Source organism: Salarias fasciatus, chromosome 18, assembly GCF_902148845.1.
Source record: "Salarias fasciatus chromosome 18, fSalaFa1.1, whole genome shotgun sequence".
Lineage (NCBI taxonomy): Eukaryota > Metazoa > Chordata > Actinopteri > Blenniiformes > Blenniidae > Salarias > Salarias fasciatus.
This window is the reverse complement of record NC_043762.1, coordinates 2,096,512-2,114,834: the sequence shown is the minus strand read 5'-3', so window position 1 is coordinate 2,114,834 and position 18,323 is coordinate 2,096,512. Positions and strand designations below refer to the sequence as shown.

The following is an 18,323-nucleotide window of genomic DNA, read 5'->3' as shown; positions in this document are numbered from 1 at the left end:
ATGCTTACATTATTGTGTATAATTGTAGAGTAAGGAATAAATCCCATGGTGACGGGAGTACTATAATGAGAGGATATCTCAAATTGTTTAAAACAATGATTATGTGAATTTCTGAAGAAGTCTGTAACTATGATTTATTCCTGGTAATTTTGAGATAAAGCTAAATTAATCAATATTCATGACTAAAAGAGAACTGACACAAACTGCTATCAGTAATCTGTAGCAGGTGTTTCCCCTTCCGGTACCAAACTGTTAATTTGTTTTAGATGAATGCTATCTCTGTATTTAATCTTTATTCATTTGTAACTTTAATGCAAAACTATCACTATCTGAATGAGTTAGAAATTGAAAAATTGCCACACGATATGAAAAGGATATAAAGCTTTTGTCAAGGAAAAGCTGCAGACTTTACAGAATTCCTTTATTCACAGTAACCGGGAAGTCTTAATTATTCAGTGGAGGAGAAAAATAATCCAGTGCTTGTACTTTCATTTCACCTTTGATTTATATAAACCACTGGAAATACAGAGAAGAAGTGATCTGTGTATGCTAGAAACATAGCATCCGCAGCTTTGTCACCCTGAGATGCTCTTGGCTCGTCGGTACTCTCAGGACATTCTTTCTACCTGTACAACCAAGACCTTGATGTTACAGATGACATTCAATTAGTAGCAGAAAAACCAGGTCAGATGCCCCTGTGAAGACACCACCTGGCTTAAAGTATCGCTCTCTATCTCACACACACACACACACACACACACACACACACACACACACACACACACACACACACAGGGAGAAAGAGTTGTGTGTTGCTTGATTAGCCTCAGCATGCAGCTGAGCTGTTATGTTGGACATTGAGAGTCACATTGTTACACCGGCAACAGCAGCACTGGAGGTATGCAGCCAGAAGGTCGCGGGTTTGCGTCCAGGCCAAGGCTTTCCAGAAACATTCATGTGAGGATGAGCTGGAGACTCTAAATTTCCTGCAGGTATGAGTGTGTGTGTGTGTATGTGTGCGCACGCACGCAGGACACACACACTGGTGACATTTGTACAGTATACCATTCCTTGACGTTTTGGGTTCAGATACTGAACTGGACAGACTGCAACAGAAGGATTGATGGAGATGTTGTATGAAGTTATAAAATCTATCCGTCAGAAACACCTTTATAAAGATGTTTCTTTTCTGTAACCTACAGCCATGTCATATTTTTTTTTTGTCCTGTAATTACTAGTGAAATAAAATGCCACACAAAATGCAGTCTCTCTTCATGTTGAATCATTTCATAAGAGCACAAACTTTAATCTCAAATACAGTCAGAAAAAGACGTTTAACTCTTTTTATTTGTACATTCTTAGTGCACAACTATACAATGAAAAAACAGATTTTTCAATAACATTCAAAATTGCTTGAAGCTTTGCCTGTCTTTGTTGAAAATAATACAATTGAGTGGCTGTCTGTAGGAGTAGCACTACCTCTCATAGTTCAAATTTTTGTGAATAGTGTCCTCACTCCATATGTGATCCACTGTGTGATATACTCTATCAGCAGTTTTTTCATTCTGTCATAATTTCTATTTGCTATTTGTATTCAAAGTGTTGAGTCTTAATATAGTGTTGAATCAATAAATCAATCAATAAATAATCAATAAAACCCACTGGGATTATTAAATTTAATTTATTTGTACGTCTTGACAGAGATAATTAATATATAAATGGTTTCATATTTGGCATGAATACACATTTTTTCACTGACCTTTTGATCATAAACTTTTCATTTTATATTCAGTTTTTGGATCTTATAGACCTCTAATCATGTTCTATCCCTGTTAAATTGTATCTTTTTGATTTATTTTATTTTTTAACATTATTTTAACATGTACAAACAGAATTTCATTGTATGTATAAAATGACATCTCATACCGCTTCCTGGAACTCGTCCCTGAAAGACCGCGCGGCTGTTTGATTGGTCAGAGTGGTTCAGGGTCGAAAACGATTGGTTGGTTTTAGGGTGACGTCAGCCTGAACGTGGCTCCACCAGAGGCGTGCACGTACTGACGCCATAGAAAACCAGACAGTGAGGAAGCGGGAGTGAGCAGGCGGAAGCTTCAACTTAAAAGCACATAATGAACTATAGATAGCATGATAACGTCATGAAAACACTCTTTCGTTTGCCTTCTCGAAGCTTTGTGTTGTTATTTGTCTATATTAAAACATGTAAACTAAGCTTAAATGTTTTTTTGCACATACTAAAGTATTCCATGACAATATTGTCTTTTATTTTGAACGTCCGAACCGGAACGTAGAACCTTGTGTACATGTGGAAGCTGTCAGTGTGGTGAAAAACACACTAAGTTGAGTGAACATAAGCATGTACACAGAGGGCACCTGACAGCTGGCCTTCTAACTTTAAGCACCACAGGTATTTCAGTCCGACCGGCTCCTTGTCCGCTGCTAGGTGGGGTAGTTGCTCTCCTTCCCAGGTAAGACAAGACACCTGACAGCCGGTCTCCATCCCTCGGAGCGCTGAAGCGAACCAAACCCCGTAGCGAAATGTGTGGAATTAAGTTAACATTCAAGACTAACCTAAGAGTGTTGGAACCGTAACATATTGGTCCACGTATTACGATGTAACATGATTTAGTTTATCATTCGGCCTACCCTAAATCGGAAAGTAACTCGGAATTTAATTTTAACGCAGATGTGATTCACCTCACATGCAGAGCAAGGTGTTTGTGCACGCTGGTGGATGGATATTTGAAAAGTGGCATGTCATGGAAATCTCTTTCATTTTAAACACAAGTTGATCAAATATAAAAGTGTATCATCTGGCCTCAGGTGCTCTTGGATCACACCTGTCGTTTGCAATGTGTGTGTGGGGGTGGAGCTTCCTCGTGGGAATGTAATGTTATCAACCACCCTGAGTGCCTCTGAACACCAACTTGTCCGGGGAGAGAAAATAAAAAACAGCACCAACCTGTTTGGGGTTTGAAATGGTAATCACTGCCATTTGTAATTGGATTATGAAAATCAAAATACACAGTGAAAGAATGGGTAGAAATTTTCTGCAACCACTGGCTATGCTATGTATATCTATCTGTCTATATATGTATATCTGTATCTTTATCTGTATATATTTATTCTTCTATTTTTCGATCAATTACTGCAACAGTTTTCCTTGATTGATCTCAGTTTGTCAAAGTTTACTCAGAACCATCAGTTCAAACGTTACTTTAAATGTAATCTATTCAGGATGTTTGTTGTCAGAAGGCCCTTCCTTCATGCCCCTTATCAGAGCTAACTTATTGGAGTTGTGTTAAATATGGGAGGTACCGTTCTGCTTGAGCTCAATGTATTGTTCATATTTCATGACATTTATACAGATTTCCATTAAAAATGAACATTAGACTGCAGTTTGGACACATCTGGATGTGACACATGTTCTTGATCTCACTTGAAGAGATTTTTTATTTGTTTTACTGTAAACGTGAAATAAATGTTACAGTATGTGACAATAATAACACTGATATATTAGTGGATTGTTTTGAATATCTTACAAATTGTACTCGAGAGGTTGGAGAGAACAATGCAATCAAGGGACATGTCTAATGCACTTGCCGTTATTTGATCAGTTTTTGGTGGCACGTTCAAACGTCAGCCCCCTGTGAGCACCACCATTCTCCACATCCACCCCTGAAAACACACTAAATCTGTAACAACTAAATGTTGACCCATATACCACATCTACACTTTAGTATTTCATAAAAGTCAAGTCAATGTACGGTATGCTCAGACTCAGATATTGAACTTGATTAAATCTTCTTAACAGCGGATTATACATTGTGAGGATGAGTTTTCTTCAGACTGTCTATGTCTCTCTGTGTTAGGTTACCAAATATGGCCTCATGGATTATTCAGGTGACTCTCATGCTGCTTTCTGTCTTCGTCCTCTGCAGCCAAGCAAAGAGGGACAGCGTGTTGTATTGTTCTGGTAAGTCACTGAGCCTCACCGCAGCTTCTTGAGATGTTGTGAACACGTTTCAGCTGTCAGTCACAGCAGCATGTACAGAAATGCTGCAGCAGCAGCTGAAATATGAAACAAAAAGATTTCCCGAATTTCTTTGACTAAATTAAAATTGATTTACTACTTGATTCATACTCTACTTACAACAAATTGGGAATATTGGACTTCGAGGTGGAATTTCAAGATGACCCAGATGCACAGTAATCTTCAATGGTGACCTTAATGTGACCTCTAAACTTCTGAATGTCCAACTGTCTGTATTTCAATACTTTTTGCACAACCTGCTGTCCTCTAACGAGGAGTTAGCAGCAGCATTTAGAACAGCCGTTTGGTCCAGTCATGGATCAATAAATCTCTCGGATCAGTCAGAACCGGTGTTTAAACAGCCCTCCTCATCATGCTGTTCACATTTTGAGTCCACTGAGATCAGCAGGTTGGACAGAGACTGGGAGAGTCACAGAAAGACAAAGAAGTGGACTTTGTCCTTCGTCCACATCCCACAGTGACGGAGCTGCCCGCTGATGAAAGTCCTTTCAGCACGTTGGAGACATCAAGGAGAGTGCTCTGCACCAGCCACTGTTGATGGTGGAGGAGTTCGAGTGGACAGGTGTGTCTGTTTAATGCAGAACTGAATGTTCCGGGGACCAGCCCAGACTACCTGAAGAGCGTTACTGATCCAGTCACTGAGCTCCCGCATGGCCTCATTTCTTCTTTATGGACCACAATGCTGCAGAGCATGGAGGAGGCATCATCAGTGCAGGGCTGCAGCAGACTGGAGGAGCTCAGATGGAGAGAGCTGCACTTTCTCCAGACCAGAGTCCATAGAAAACCTCTGGATCAGCTGGAGACTCTGAAGCCAGAACCTCAGTGAGCTGAGAGCCGTCCTCCAGGTCTCAGCAGACAGTCAGTCCACTGGTGAACAGCAGGAGACGCCGTCCAGCTGGAACTGATGCTCAAGGTCACATGACCAGTTACTGAGACATGGACATGTTTGTTGGCGTCTACCCTCCACTGCTGCTGGATTTTGATTCTATAAATTGCTTGAAATGAAGAAACCACCGTGTTTCCACATGCTTCTGCTCTGATACACTGTGAATATATTTATATATCACTGCGGTGTGAACGTTTTGCATTTTCCATCACTGTCACAGAAAACAAATCAAGTATTCCTATTTTCAGGTTATATATCGGAATAAATCTTTTTTTATGTCGCGGAAAAAATGCATTTTAAAAATGAATTGTATTACTGTTTGTGCATTTTATTTGTGATGTCTACACTCCTAACATGAACTAAAATGCTTCAGGTATTTTAAAAATAATGTAATTGTAGAAAAATGGTTTGAGAGAAAAGGAAACATCAGATTTTTTTTAAATATTTTTTTAATTTGTTTTTTTTATTTATAACATTAAATTATAATGAATAAAAACACTTCTTGAACTATTTAAATTTGTATAATGAATCTATAATGTGGATGTTTCACCGTGTAAAGTTACAGGAAAAATCCTACATTTCTATTATTAATGTTTAATTTTTTATTCGATGCTCCTGCTAATATCTGTCCTCATTCATCTAGAGCAGGAAATGTATTCTTTCTCCCCGGCCTGCGAGTGAAGACACAAACTCTGCAGACGGCTGGCTCTTGTGTGTTTGATAGTTTGTTCAGAAATGCGGATCGTCTCCAAGGACGCCTGGTTTTTGTTGGATATGAGGACTTTACCCTGATGAATATGGAGCACATTTCTCTCTCTCACATGTTCGGATGTTATCCATCCACCCAGTGAGGGTGATGGATAACACACCAAATCCTCCTCCCTTATTTTATGTCACAGCAGGATTTGACCAGTAAGTTTAGCAGAAATCTAAATCTATAGTCAGTAGTTTGTCCACCAGCAACAAACAGTCGTTTCTCTCTGAAAAATCTTTTTGTAGTCAGGTGGGATTCATCACAGTATTCGGTCAACATGCTCATTTTGTTTTCCTCGATGTGCTCGTTTCCCAGCATGCAAAGCGATTGTGGATGAGATGAAATACTCGATCAGTCAAGTCGACCCAAAGAAGACCATCAACGTCGGCAGCTTCAGACTGAACCCCGATGGAACTATGATGGACAAAAAGGTAGAGTGCGGTGATTGAACTCTGAGCTTTTCGAGAATCTTTCAGACTTTATTTCATCCAGTTTCAGCTGGAAAACAGGAAGTGATGTTCAATCATCTAAATGGAGTTTAAATTACTTGGATGCTTTGCTGTAAAGGATGTTTGTTGACAGTCCAGTCACTGAAACAAATCAGTTGGACTTTGTGAACTGTCTTTGCCTGTCTCCAGTGGTTGGCCACTGCCGCGCTGGGCCGTGGGACGCCAGATGTTGCGCTCTGCAGGCCTGGTCGTCCTTTGTGTGCTCCTGTGTGCGCTGCCCGGCCTGCGGATGCTGCGGGACTCTGGAGGTTGGCTATTGTTGCCTGTCTAATGAGATCAGGTCCCAGTGGAGGCTGGAAGCCTTCTATCACACAGGAAGCGGCCTATCATGAGGCGTGCAGCCCTGCTATTGATCGGCCCGTATCCCAGCCCGCGTTGGGTCTGTCACGGCGTGAAGCCATCGGCGTGTGAGCATTGTCACACGGTCCGCCTGAACGTCCTTGAGGCCGCTTCCCTTTCCCACATTACCGATCAGTTTGAGATGCATCAGCATGGTGTAGCGTCGGTGTGCTGCTCCTCAGTTCATCAGCCAGCTAGACTCCGTACAGTTTACTATCACTGAATTTCAAAGAAAACTGCAAATAATCACAAAAGTTTGGTTAAAAAAATAAAGGTACAAGTGACTAATTAAAAAACATGAATAATCACAACCTATTAATTTCACTGTACAGAAATCGGTGAATGCTGATGGGAACTCCAGATATATAGACGTTAGAACTAATTAGCCTAATGCTTGCATTTAGAATTTCCCTCCCAGAGAGGCCGACTGACGGGTTTGTGGGTGTTTTAGGCTCCTGCAGTTCAGTGCCGATCGACCTCGGGTGTCGTTCAGTAGGTTAAAGTCCGGGAGTCGGCCATGCTGCTGTCTGTGCTGCTGTCTGCGTCGCTCTCAGCTTCTCATTAACCGTTTGTCTAAAGGTGGATTAATTTAGACATGAATGCTAATTACTCTTCTTGTGCCCCCTGTGGGTCCTGCCTGGATTTCATTTAGTTTGCCCCCCAGCTGTGTGTGTGTGTGTGTGTGTGTGTGTGTGTGTGTGTGTGTGTGTGTGTGTGTGTGTGTGTGTGTGTGTGTGGTGTGTGTGTGTGTGTGTGTGTGTGTGTGTGTGTGTGTGTGTGTGTGTGTGTGTGTGTGTGTGTGTGTGTGTGTGTGTGTGTGTGTGTGTGTGTGTGTGTGTGTGTGTGACACATAAAGCAGACATCCTGACGGGTTTTTGAATTTCATTTTATTCCAGTTTGTTACTTCATGATGACTGAACGTCTGAAGCCAGAAATGTTCCTGACTGATGAAACATGATCGCTTCTTTCTGAGCCTGAGATTTAAACTGATCACTATTGGAGCAGACTGTCCGACCAGACCACTGCTGATAACCTCCAAATCTTCATCTCCATCAAGCCTGTCACCTCTCAAACTGCCTCTCCAAAATAAAAGCCTGGAAGCAAAATAACTTCCTTCAACTAACACTGTGATGAATCTGACCTCTTGATGGTCTGTCCCAAATCCCTCACACTTCTCTTCCTGACACTGACCCGTTAATCACCTTTTTCAAAGAGGTCAGAGTGTGTGACACGTCGGCATTTGACAAAATTCACGTTGACGGCCGAGCCGGGCTCAGATCACCAGAGATGGACCGCAGTGCGACTCCTCCTCCTCCTCCTCCTCTTCCTCCTCCTCCTCCTCCTCCTCTTCCTCCTCCTCCTCCTCCTCCTCTTCCTCCTCCTCTTCCTCCTCCTCCGTCTCCTCTGCTTTTCTCCACTGGACCAGAGGGACGTTGAGGACGCCCAGCTGACATCACCTCACCTCACCAAAATAATGCTGTGAACTCTAACAGCAGTGAAGTGACGCTGGCATAAAAAACCCAGTCTGGTTTCAAGATAACTATTTTCTATTTGAAATATCTGGATTCACAAGGCAGCGACTGATAGGTTTCAGTGTGTGACGGTGTGTAACGTCACCCTTCGTCATCTTCAAATGGCTGAAGTTCCCTCGAATGATTTTGCTCCGTAAATTCGGTTCTTTTATTGTGAAACACAGGAAGTTTATTCACGTTGCTGCCGATGTTTTCCTCAGTGGAATAGCTGTACCATCTAGACTCTGGCCGCTTCACTCTGAACCTTCCGGTGAAGTGGGAGCAGGGCGAGGCAGAGTTGAACCTGTGAAGGAAACCTGGCTGAGGTGTGTCGGAGCGGTTTTATCGAACCGAAGCTCAGCTGTTTGTGAACGCGGTGCAGCGGCTTGTGAGTCTGTACGAACAGGGAAGTGTGAAAGAGAGTTTTTGAGTCTGAAAATTGATTTTTAATTTACGAGACAAAGCACACATAGTCCTGATGCTGATCAGCTTCGTAGTGTGTAGTATTCCTCTTCCACTAGACTCTGACTCGTTCTCTCTCATTCTGCCCATTGGTTTAATCTTTGATTGACCTCTTAAATGTGTCCGTTTGGGACGACTTCCCCTGGGAAGCGGGTGTTTTCCAGAGGAGTTTTTGTGGCCGGCCTGCCCGGGACGGAGATGAGCTCCTCCTCTGACCTGAGCTGACACCAGCCTCCACCTGTTGCTTTGTTCGGTCAATCAAATGTTGCCCAGCCAAAGAAGAAGCCAAACCTTGATCCCATGCCCTCCCGGATCCCTCCTTTTCAGCAGCGTGTGACCTGCGGTGAATCGGAGAGGGAGGGATGTCACAGCTTAGATGCCATCACTGAGGAGGATTTGCAGGTTTTAAGTCTCTGCTCTTTGGCCTCCTCACAGTAGGACTTCCTGGGGGCATGGGGCTGCTCCGTGCCACAAAAGTTAAACCTGCCCACTGCAACAATGACACATTTAGGCCTCCAAAGACATTGAACTTAGTTGAAGCGGTGCGTTGATCTCATGGCGACCAGTGGGAAGTCATGCATTGAGAATGAGAAGATGCACAAAGACGTGTTGACACAGTGACACATGATATCATGGCCGAGAAGTGGAGCGGTTTGGTGGCATGTGGTCTGCTTTTAATCCACCACACTAGGCTTTTTTTTTTTTTTCCTTTCTTTTTCCGGGGTGTGGAAAGGAGACGCTGCTCTCAGGTTTTTGAGTTTCACGTCAATCTGCTTCCCTCACAGGAATGTTTGTGAAGAGTTTAGATTTTATTTTAGACACTAAAACTTTTTTTAACACTCCTGAACTGCTTGTGAAGCCTGTGAGGCATCATGACCTTGCTGCTGGGTTTGGGGTCTGATGTATTTTCGTATTTGTAGACATTAGTGGGTTTTCTGTTGGCGTTTGTCAGGCAGCCACACCGATATGAAAGGTTCTGGTTTTGAATGAATGAGCTGACAGGGAGGGTCTGATCGCTGTGGTTCTGGGTGTTAGTCTCTGTTCACACCGACATTTACACCAACTCCGGCTCATCTGTTCTCTTCCACACACCTTCTCTCAGTCAGGGTTCGTTTCTCACCTGAACTCACTGTGTCTCACGGACGGGCAGAGCTGGGGATCGAACCGCTAACCTGCGAGCTCAGAGACAATCCTCTCCTGCATCTCATCCCACCAAAGTGTAATTACCACCAAGTTATCGCCAGATATGAATATTGATTGTGTCTAAGCTGTCAAGCTGTGATATTATTATTGAGAAATTCGAAGCTTGTGAATGAATGTCCTTATCAAGAGGCTTTTTTGTGTGGCTGTAAAACCAATTAACCAATTCTAAAACGTATGTTTTCCTTGATCTTTTCTCATTTTGCCCATTCAGAAAACCAGCCAGGCATTTTTTTTTTTTCTCCTCGATGAGAGTTCTTCACCTCTAAACTCTAACATCAGGCCACTTAATGTAGGGCTAAAGAAGAATGAATATCATTTACAGTCTGGATTTCTGGGTAATTACGAACAGCTTCTGGTCAAAGGGAAGTGGTTGTATGACCGTCACACTGTTATCACAGACGCTCCTATTCATTACGCTTTGCTTTACACAGCATAATGCTGCAAATGACATTCCAGCTTCCTTCTGCTCTGCACCGAGATGACAATATCATTATCATTATTATTATTATTATTAATTTATGGGTCTTCATTGGCCCATATCAGCAGGACAATGAAACTGAAAGGCCCCTGTCCACAGCAGTGCAATAATGGCTCCCTGTCCAATGGGAATTGAATGGAGGATAGCATCCCTGAGAAGCCTATTCTGTGGCTCCACCGGTCACACACCACCACCACCCCTCGCCCCATTCTTCAAACAACACTGTGACTGACAGCTCCCTTTCACTGGGCTCCGACTGGCAAGGAAGGGCTTTAATTCCAAACCATTTTGTACCATGGCATGATAATGACTCAGACCCAAGCCCGTGGGCTGAGATGGACCGACGTGGGTTTATTGTCGGCCGGGGGAGAGCGCTGCTTTTCTCCCTCCTCCAAACGGGACGTCAATGAGACTGAGGATTTAGTCCTCAGATTAAATTTTCAGCTCATATTAATGACAATAAACACGCATCCTCAAAGTGCAACAACATGGTTGAGTCTGTGTGTATATATATATATAAATTACATATATATAGAAACAAACCTTTCTCAGTATTGTTTGATAATGTCTATATTCACACACTCAAACAGAATTAATTTAAACATTCCTCTTTATGATCAAAATTCATATATATTAAATTACATTCATGTTATATGTTACGCATCAATCTCTACATTCATGTGGTTTATTTAGCTCATCTAACTCTCTCACATGGATCCTGCTTTCATCTCCTCATTCTTCTTAATAACAAAAGTGCATTTACTTCAAAAAATTCTCAGAAAAGTAAAATTCACTAATAAATTCTGTATTTTAGGAACAATCTGAAACGTGTACAGTCTAACTGATCACGTTTTAAATAGAATATATTGATAAAAGAGATGAATGCTTTTCTTTTCGGGTGAGTGGTGTTGTCTGGTTCAGATCTGCGTAGACGCCTGCCTCCCTGCTGTTCTTGTTCGTTCTCGCATGTCGGATGTGTTTGTAGTGTGTTTGTGTTTGTGTGAATCTCCTGTACATAGGTTTATTTTCTGCAGTGAAGTCTGGAAATCAACAGTAAAATGTATTTTAAGTTGAATCTTTCTTCAAACACTTGAAGTGAATGAAGACAAGAAGGGTCTTTGAGGGAAAAATCCTGAATGGAACTGTTATTGAACTGTTATTAGCTGAACAATAATCCAGAAAGTGAACATTTAGTGACGTCTTCTCAGTAATCAGAGTACCGGGTGGGAGAAACTCTTCCCTGGTCGGCAGATAAACTGTCACTGGTGTCAAAGTCATCACGGGCAGATTTTGATTGATAGGTGAACCTCATCGTGAGCGGCCGCTGTGACCTACATCCCCCCGAGCTCGGCCCCTCCGACCTTTGACCCCGTGCTGTAAGGCGCTCTGTTGACTGGCCAACTTCCTTCCTCTTTGCTGCGACGGTGTCTTGAAGCTCCGTATTGAGATGAAGTTTGGTCTGTATGGAGGGAGCAGAGGAGGGATCTGCTGCACAGCAGATGGTGGAGAGGCCTCTTCTCACTGTGTGTGTGTGTGTGTGTGTGTGTGTAGTGTGTGTGTAGTGTGTGTGTAGTGTGTGTAGTGTAATGAGGAGGCTTGGCCCGGAAGGGAACATTGCCAATTCTGAAAAGAAACAAAGGAGGTCAGGGAATAATTTCTCCTTATTGTTATGAAATCCAGTTCATCTGCAAGATGCCCTCCAGCCCCCCCTTCCTCCTCGGGGCGGGGGGGGGGGGCTTATCCTCCGCCCTCTACCTCCACCCTCCACCATTTGACCAGAGCCCGGGACGGTTTGGTTTGATGGGTGGAGGGTGGCTGTGGGCGGGGTGTGGAGCTGCACTTGGCTGCTGTTCAGGCCTCCACCTCCCGCTCTGACCCCACCCCTCTCAGGAAGCATCCCCCTCTCCCCTGTTTTCTCTGGTTCCTGTTTGAGGTGCAGAGAGCAGCGACCCGCCCGCCCCTCACCCCCCCTCCCTGCCCTCTGCTGCCCCGTCACCCCTGTCGCCCTCTCTCTCTTTCCGGGGAGGACCACAGCCGGGCGCTGCACCTGTCTTGACCCGTCTAGACACCTCCGGAAGAGGTGGAGGAGGAGGAGGAGGAGGAGGAGGAGGAGGAGGGTGTTCCCACAGGTTAAAAGTCAGAGGTCACCCTGCTGACTCCCCCGCTGTAACACAGCTGACCCCAGGCCGGCCGAGAGGCGTCGGCACCACGAGCGTCCCTGGTAAAGTGTGTGTTTTGTGGACTGTGGCGGTGCAGGTGCCGCTGGCGCGCTCAGAGACTCACCTCGGCGAGCTCCTGGACGGGGTGTGCGGCAGCATGAGCGACTACGCCCTGCACGTGGACCCCGACACGCAGCGCCGCCAGTACCGCAGGTTCGCCCCCAGGAGCGACGCGGCCGCCGGCGACTTCCCCGACTTCAAGAACTTCCAGTTCGACGGGCCCGAGGCGTCCAGCGCCCTCAAGTTCGCAGTGAGTGTGCCCCGCCTTCACGCATGCTTCGCTCAAGAGTTGAGGAAGTTTTAATTTCATCACAAGACTTCTGCTGTCGTAGACCCACACACAGTTTGGTTTTAAAATACTCTGCATAAATACTATAAAAGTGTGTATGTGTGTTAAAAAACAACAACACATAGGGTTTACTGTGAGAGCGTGAATCCATCTGGTGAGACATATATAGTTTTTTCAAGGATATAAATGGTGAGAGGTGGGATTCTGGTCAGTTTATCATTTTCTTGTATTTAAATGGGGTTAAAACTTAGAGGGACATTGTTGTTGGATTATACTGTGCTAAACACGTGTGCACTTTAACATGGAATAACTTATACACACACACACACACACAGACTGAGGAAGCAGTGTTTCTTCGTGCTCATTCAAACCTCGTCACTGAAGACGGAAACACTGATAATAAAACCAGAGGAGCTTGAGGAGCGGTCCTGAGTCCAGATGTGTTTGTGTAAAGTTTACACTGAGTGGGTTCGTCTTGTCTCAGTAAAAATCTCCTGACCTGCACGTTGTTGTTTTTTAAAATATATCCACTTATTTGAAGTTCTAGCCTTTCATGAGGAAACTAATATTCTATGGTTGATTTCAGCTTTTTCTTGTTTTTTTTTTTTAAAGCAAACTTAATTTCTAACTGAAGACATTGCTTGTTTTTTTTTTTTTTTTTTTTTTTTAACATCCAGTGACATTTTTTTATCCTATTAGAGATTTTCATTTTACAGTAGGTTGTGAGATCTGATCAGTTTTACCATTTTCAAATCATCTTATTCACACTTAGTAGTTTTGTGTTAAAACTTCCTCTAAAACGTTACGTTCTGAAATGTCCTTTAGCGCCATCAGTTCCATCGTCCTGTCAGAAAACTGTGAATATTGTTTTAGTTCTCGATCGGCTCCAGAACACTTTTCCATCGAAGCGGTGGAGACGGCGATCACACGGCTGAGTGAGAACTAGACGCCACATGCTTTGCAGCATCATGCCACACTGTGTCATGTGACTGAAACACTGGCAGGGACTTTTTTTTTTTTTTTTTTTTTTTATGAATGAACGAGGATGAGCTCCAGATGTATGTCCATAGATCTGTTCTCTCTTGCAGTGGCTCAGTAAAGCTCCTGTCTTGCTTTGTATCATAGAGCCTTCCAGTTTTCTGCAGCTTGTGTTTGAGGAGCGTTTATTGTTTTGTATTTGGAGTCAAATTATAAAATATAAGCAGGAAAGAAAACGTGTCTAAACATCCTCAGATCCTGCCGCGCAGCTTGACTTTTCAATTAAATTCAACCAGAATCAAAACACAGATCCTAATGCTGTCAGAACATTTCAGAAGAAACGTCTTCCAGGAGTGAGGAGTGTAAAGGGTTTGGAGTGTGAGCGGGGAGTCAGCACTGTGATCGCCGAATTGTCAAAATGGCTGATCAGTTGGGCATACAGGAGGGAAACATGGCTCCCGCCCTCCATTGTGTGAGGAGACACGACACACCGAGTGTGTGAGTGTGTGTGTGTGTGTGTGTGTGCGTGGCCGAGCTGCCTCGGCGCTGCCTTGTTCCCAAAGCGCCCCGGGCCACGTCTCTGCTGTGTGTGTGTGTGTGTCAGTGTGAGACGCTGGTGGAGGAGCTGGAGGACGACATCGTGTCGGCGTTCAGCCGGGGCGGAGACGTGGAGCACCGCGACCTGTGCAGCCGGCCGTCAGGTAGCCCCATCCGCGCCGTCCTCCTCACACAGCCGCCGTTACCCTCCCTGCTTCACGGCGCGCACTTTACCCAGAGAATTCTGGGAGAAATCCCTCCAGAGTTTGAAATATGAACATTTGGACTGATTTAACGACGCTCAGAATTTAAACCTGAATCATTCAAAGTGTTGTTTCTCCTCTTGCTCTATCACCTTATTTTAGCCACGATAGTCATTTCTGATTGATGTTTGAGCCTTTTCTTCACGTTACTGACAGACTTGTTCGTCTGTTTTCATTTTCAGGCTACTGTACGGACGACAGTCCCGCCAACGAGGAGCTGTAGCGAGGCGGTGGACCGAGGTGGGACCGGCTTTAATGCAGACGTTATGGAAAAAGGAACTCTTTAATTAAGACCAAACAAGCATTTTTATCATCTTTATAAATAAATCAAATAATTTACAGACTCAGCGACGTGTGCAGTGTTTTTCTCTGGACTAACGGGATCAAACGTCACACTGAAACAACATTAATTATCTGTTACTGGTTTGACTTTCAGGAAAATAATTTTAAAAAATCACATTTTGGTGCAGCTGCTAAGTAAACATGACCTACAACTAATGAGGACTGTTTTATAATTTAAAATAAGCAGGGGGAGATTAGAGATGAATGTTTGAGGTGGATGTTTCTGAGTGTCACAAATGCAACAGAATTAGATAAAGCAATAAGTCACGGTCAGAGGTCATTTGTGGGTATCCTGACCTGATGGGTGGATTATGGATAGGGCCTCGAGGCAGATAGCAGCCATTTTTGATTGATCAGATATCAATAAATCCAGTTTGTCACCTCTCAGATTGTTTTTACATCAGCCTCCGTCTTCTGAGTTCTGTTTCATCCTGCCGGAAACAGACGAGGAGCAGCCAGGCTGTTAGTAGTGTTAGCATTCCGCTAGCTAACAGGTTAGCTGGACAGTTTATGAAAGTGATGAAAAATGATGGATGAGAGAAAAAAACGGAGGTAGATAGAAATAGTGACGAAAGTGAAGCATTTTTTCAAACTAGAACCCAAAGCAGACTAATGGAAATCTTCATTTTGAAATGTTTTTGTTTTTTAGTTCAGTATTCACACAATAGCATCACGTCGGGAAAGTATCGGAATCAGCTGATTCTCAGATGTGAAAAATGGGATCAGTATCAGGGCCAAATGGTTGACGAGGACATCCCTGAAATAATTAATGCTATTCCATAATTAATACTGTTTCATTAAAACACAGCTGTTAAAAAGCAATGCTGTGTTCTGAGAATATGAAATTAACTATACATGTTATTGATGCTTAGCTTTCACCTTCAAAGTAAAAGTCTCCTACAAGCACTGGTCAGCGTATCCATCCGTCACTCCACTGTTGATAACAGTTTTATTTTGAAAATGCAGGAATCTGCACATTCCACCTTGTGGCCTCTTGGCCTGACGCAAAGGCAACATAGTTCATTTGTTTAGAGTTCATAGGAGCCACACATTGTTTTTTTTAATGGTTTTGGTGTTTGTGGTTTGGCTTACGTCATTTGGAGAAGGAGTTAGAGAATAGCGGGGAAGTCAGGCTCTGACGGTATTAACTATTTGAGTTTCTGTCGAACTGTGATTTTGATTTGCTTAATCGATATCAGAAGTGCACAGTGGAACCTGTTCTGTATGTTTTTTAATGAGTTCGAGCCTTTTCCAGAATATAAGCGGTACTTCGGTCATTAAAATAGCCGCTCCAGAGTCAGTTGTGTGAAAAGTGACTGCACAAGGTTTCTTCATGCCACATTTCCTGCAGAGGACTGCTGCTGAGTTTCTGCGTGGCTCAGTTTCACTGGTTAGACGTTGGTAGTTTTAAAGAATGGGATTAGCTCCAGGCTGATAGTCTCCTTTCAGAGGGACAGGACGATTTACAGCCAGCTGTGTGTGATGGACTGACGCTCTGGCGTCCTCACTGCTGGTTTCATGTGAAAAGACTTGATTCTATCATTGGCGAGGGAACGGAATCAAGTTTCTGAGTGTGAATGTGTGAATTACAAGGGCTTCAGGAGTTAAAGATGCAAAATACTATGTTCTGGTCCTACTTACTCTCATCTTAAAGTATTGCAGCTTCAGTCTGCAGCTTTGCTGTGTGCAGTTAGTTGCTGTGTGCAGCGCTGCAGGACACACTCCTCGTGTCTGTTGCCTCTGGTTGTGTGAGCAAAGCAGAGTATTCAGACATCGGAGGGTTCAGACACAGTGAGCTGTTTAAAGACGGCGGTTTGTCCAGAGTGACGGGCGTTGCTACCAGTCAGCTGACGACGGTGTTGTAGCTCCTCCTTATGGGAACCGTTCAGGTCTGCCAGATACCACAACGCAGGGGTTCCGAAAAACGGTAACGCTTCTTTTGGTACGGTCCACAACTTCAGTCAGTGGAAACGCATGAAAACCAAAACTGCCCTGTACTGTACCGTAATGTTCTGGCTCTGTGCGGTGGAAATGAGGCTTGAGGCAGGTTGGAGAGGCTTTCTGTGGTGCTGGGCGATGGTGGGTTTCGTTGGTCCTGGGACTGGGATTATATTCTGCTTTCTATTCACTTCCTGTGAGTAGCGCCGAGTTGTCGGCAGCAGTGTGCTCGTTCACAGCGGTCCAGATAGTCTGGTCCGCTGAAGGCGTCTGGTTGAGGAAGACCTGAACATTCTCCATGAGTTCCATCATTGCCATGGAGTTCATCGCCGCGTCTGTAAAGCTGTTGGCGTCCAACAGTTCCAGTTGACGTCAGTCAGCTCGCCCTGCAGAGAGGCCTCTGATTGGTCGTTCCAGCACCTTACCTGCCTCCTCCTGCCTGTCTGGTTTGGCGCCTGAACGGCTCTGATCGCGGTGAGTCGGCGTCGGCTTGTGGTCAAACGTTTGCAGCAGTCAAGACGCCCAACGTGAATCCTGAAGGAGAGAGCACGGGACGGATAAGAGCTCCAGACCTGGCGAGCCGGAGTCGCAGAGTGTTTTCATGTTGTTCTGTTGTTCATCATGGAGCAACCTCCTCCACCTCTGGACTTCACGGATTCTTCCGGAACACAGAAAACAGCTTCAGTGGTAGAACGGTGTGATCGGACATCTGAGTGAGTCATGCTCTGTCTGTCTGTCCGTCCGCCCGTCCGTCCGTCCGTCGAATGCATCACAGCAGCTGTGCCTCTGCTTCGCCTTTTCAGGATTTTAAGCTCAATCACAGTAATAAATAGCAAATCATTCACTAAAGCTTGATTTTTTTTTTTTTTTTTTTTCTCACAGCAGTAATCGGTGTGTAAGAAATTACTTCATAATGTGACCTTGATGCTAATGGAACTACATGAAAACATATTTCATACTAAACACGATAAACACTGCCTGAGCAGAAGGGTTCTCAGTCAGGTGGGTGTGGTGGATTTCCGTCTGCTGAGCTTCAGTGGCGTCCGGCCACCCTGTTCTTGGGACGCACTCAGAAAGTTGAGAATGTAAAAGCCGCCCCGGCCCTGAGTCCATCCAGTCATCGGGAAACGTCCTCCGTCGTGGTACAAACGATCTCATGTTGGTCTTCTTCGGGTTTGTCCTTGGGACAGGAGCGTCTTCAGTGGCTCAGATCTGGCTACGTTCACTTTCCAAATGACTGTTTCACTCTCTTTAAGTAATAGATTACCCTCCATCCATGTATATTTCTGCCTGCATGCTCATTGGATAAACTGCGAATGGCCTTTGAGAGTTGAAGGATAATGAATACAGGTACATGTGCCTCCAATGGCCACTGTCTGCAGACAGTTCAACATGAATCATTCAGTCAGCCAGAGCCAGCATCCGTTCTCCATCAAGGTACTGACTGAACATCGAGAAGATCAGTAAAGTGTTCTTTAAAGGGAAGCAGGAACTCGGTGACTCTTCGCTCTGACTCTTCCTCCAGCCCCTCGATGGCCTTTGA

General features: G+C 44.2%; 1 protein-coding gene across 1 annotated transcript; it reads left to right on the top strand.

Annotated features, from left to right (window-relative positions):
* Nucleotides 1-2,318: 2,318 nt before the first annotated feature.
* cnpy1 (canopy FGF signaling regulator 1) lies at nucleotides 2,319-14,847 on the top strand. The gene is made up of 6 exons (XM_030115874.1): nucleotides 2,319-2,486; nucleotides 3,891-3,994; nucleotides 6,028-6,143; nucleotides 12,471-12,683; nucleotides 14,305-14,401; nucleotides 14,683-14,847. Exons 2-6 carry the CDS (start codon nucleotides 3,901-3,903, stop codon nucleotides 14,721-14,723), a joined length of 561 nt encoding a protein of 186 aa, XP_029971734.1. The 5' UTR covers nucleotides 2,319-2,486; nucleotides 3,891-3,900; the 3' UTR covers nucleotides 14,724-14,847.
* Nucleotides 14,848-18,323: the final 3,476 nt, after the last annotated feature.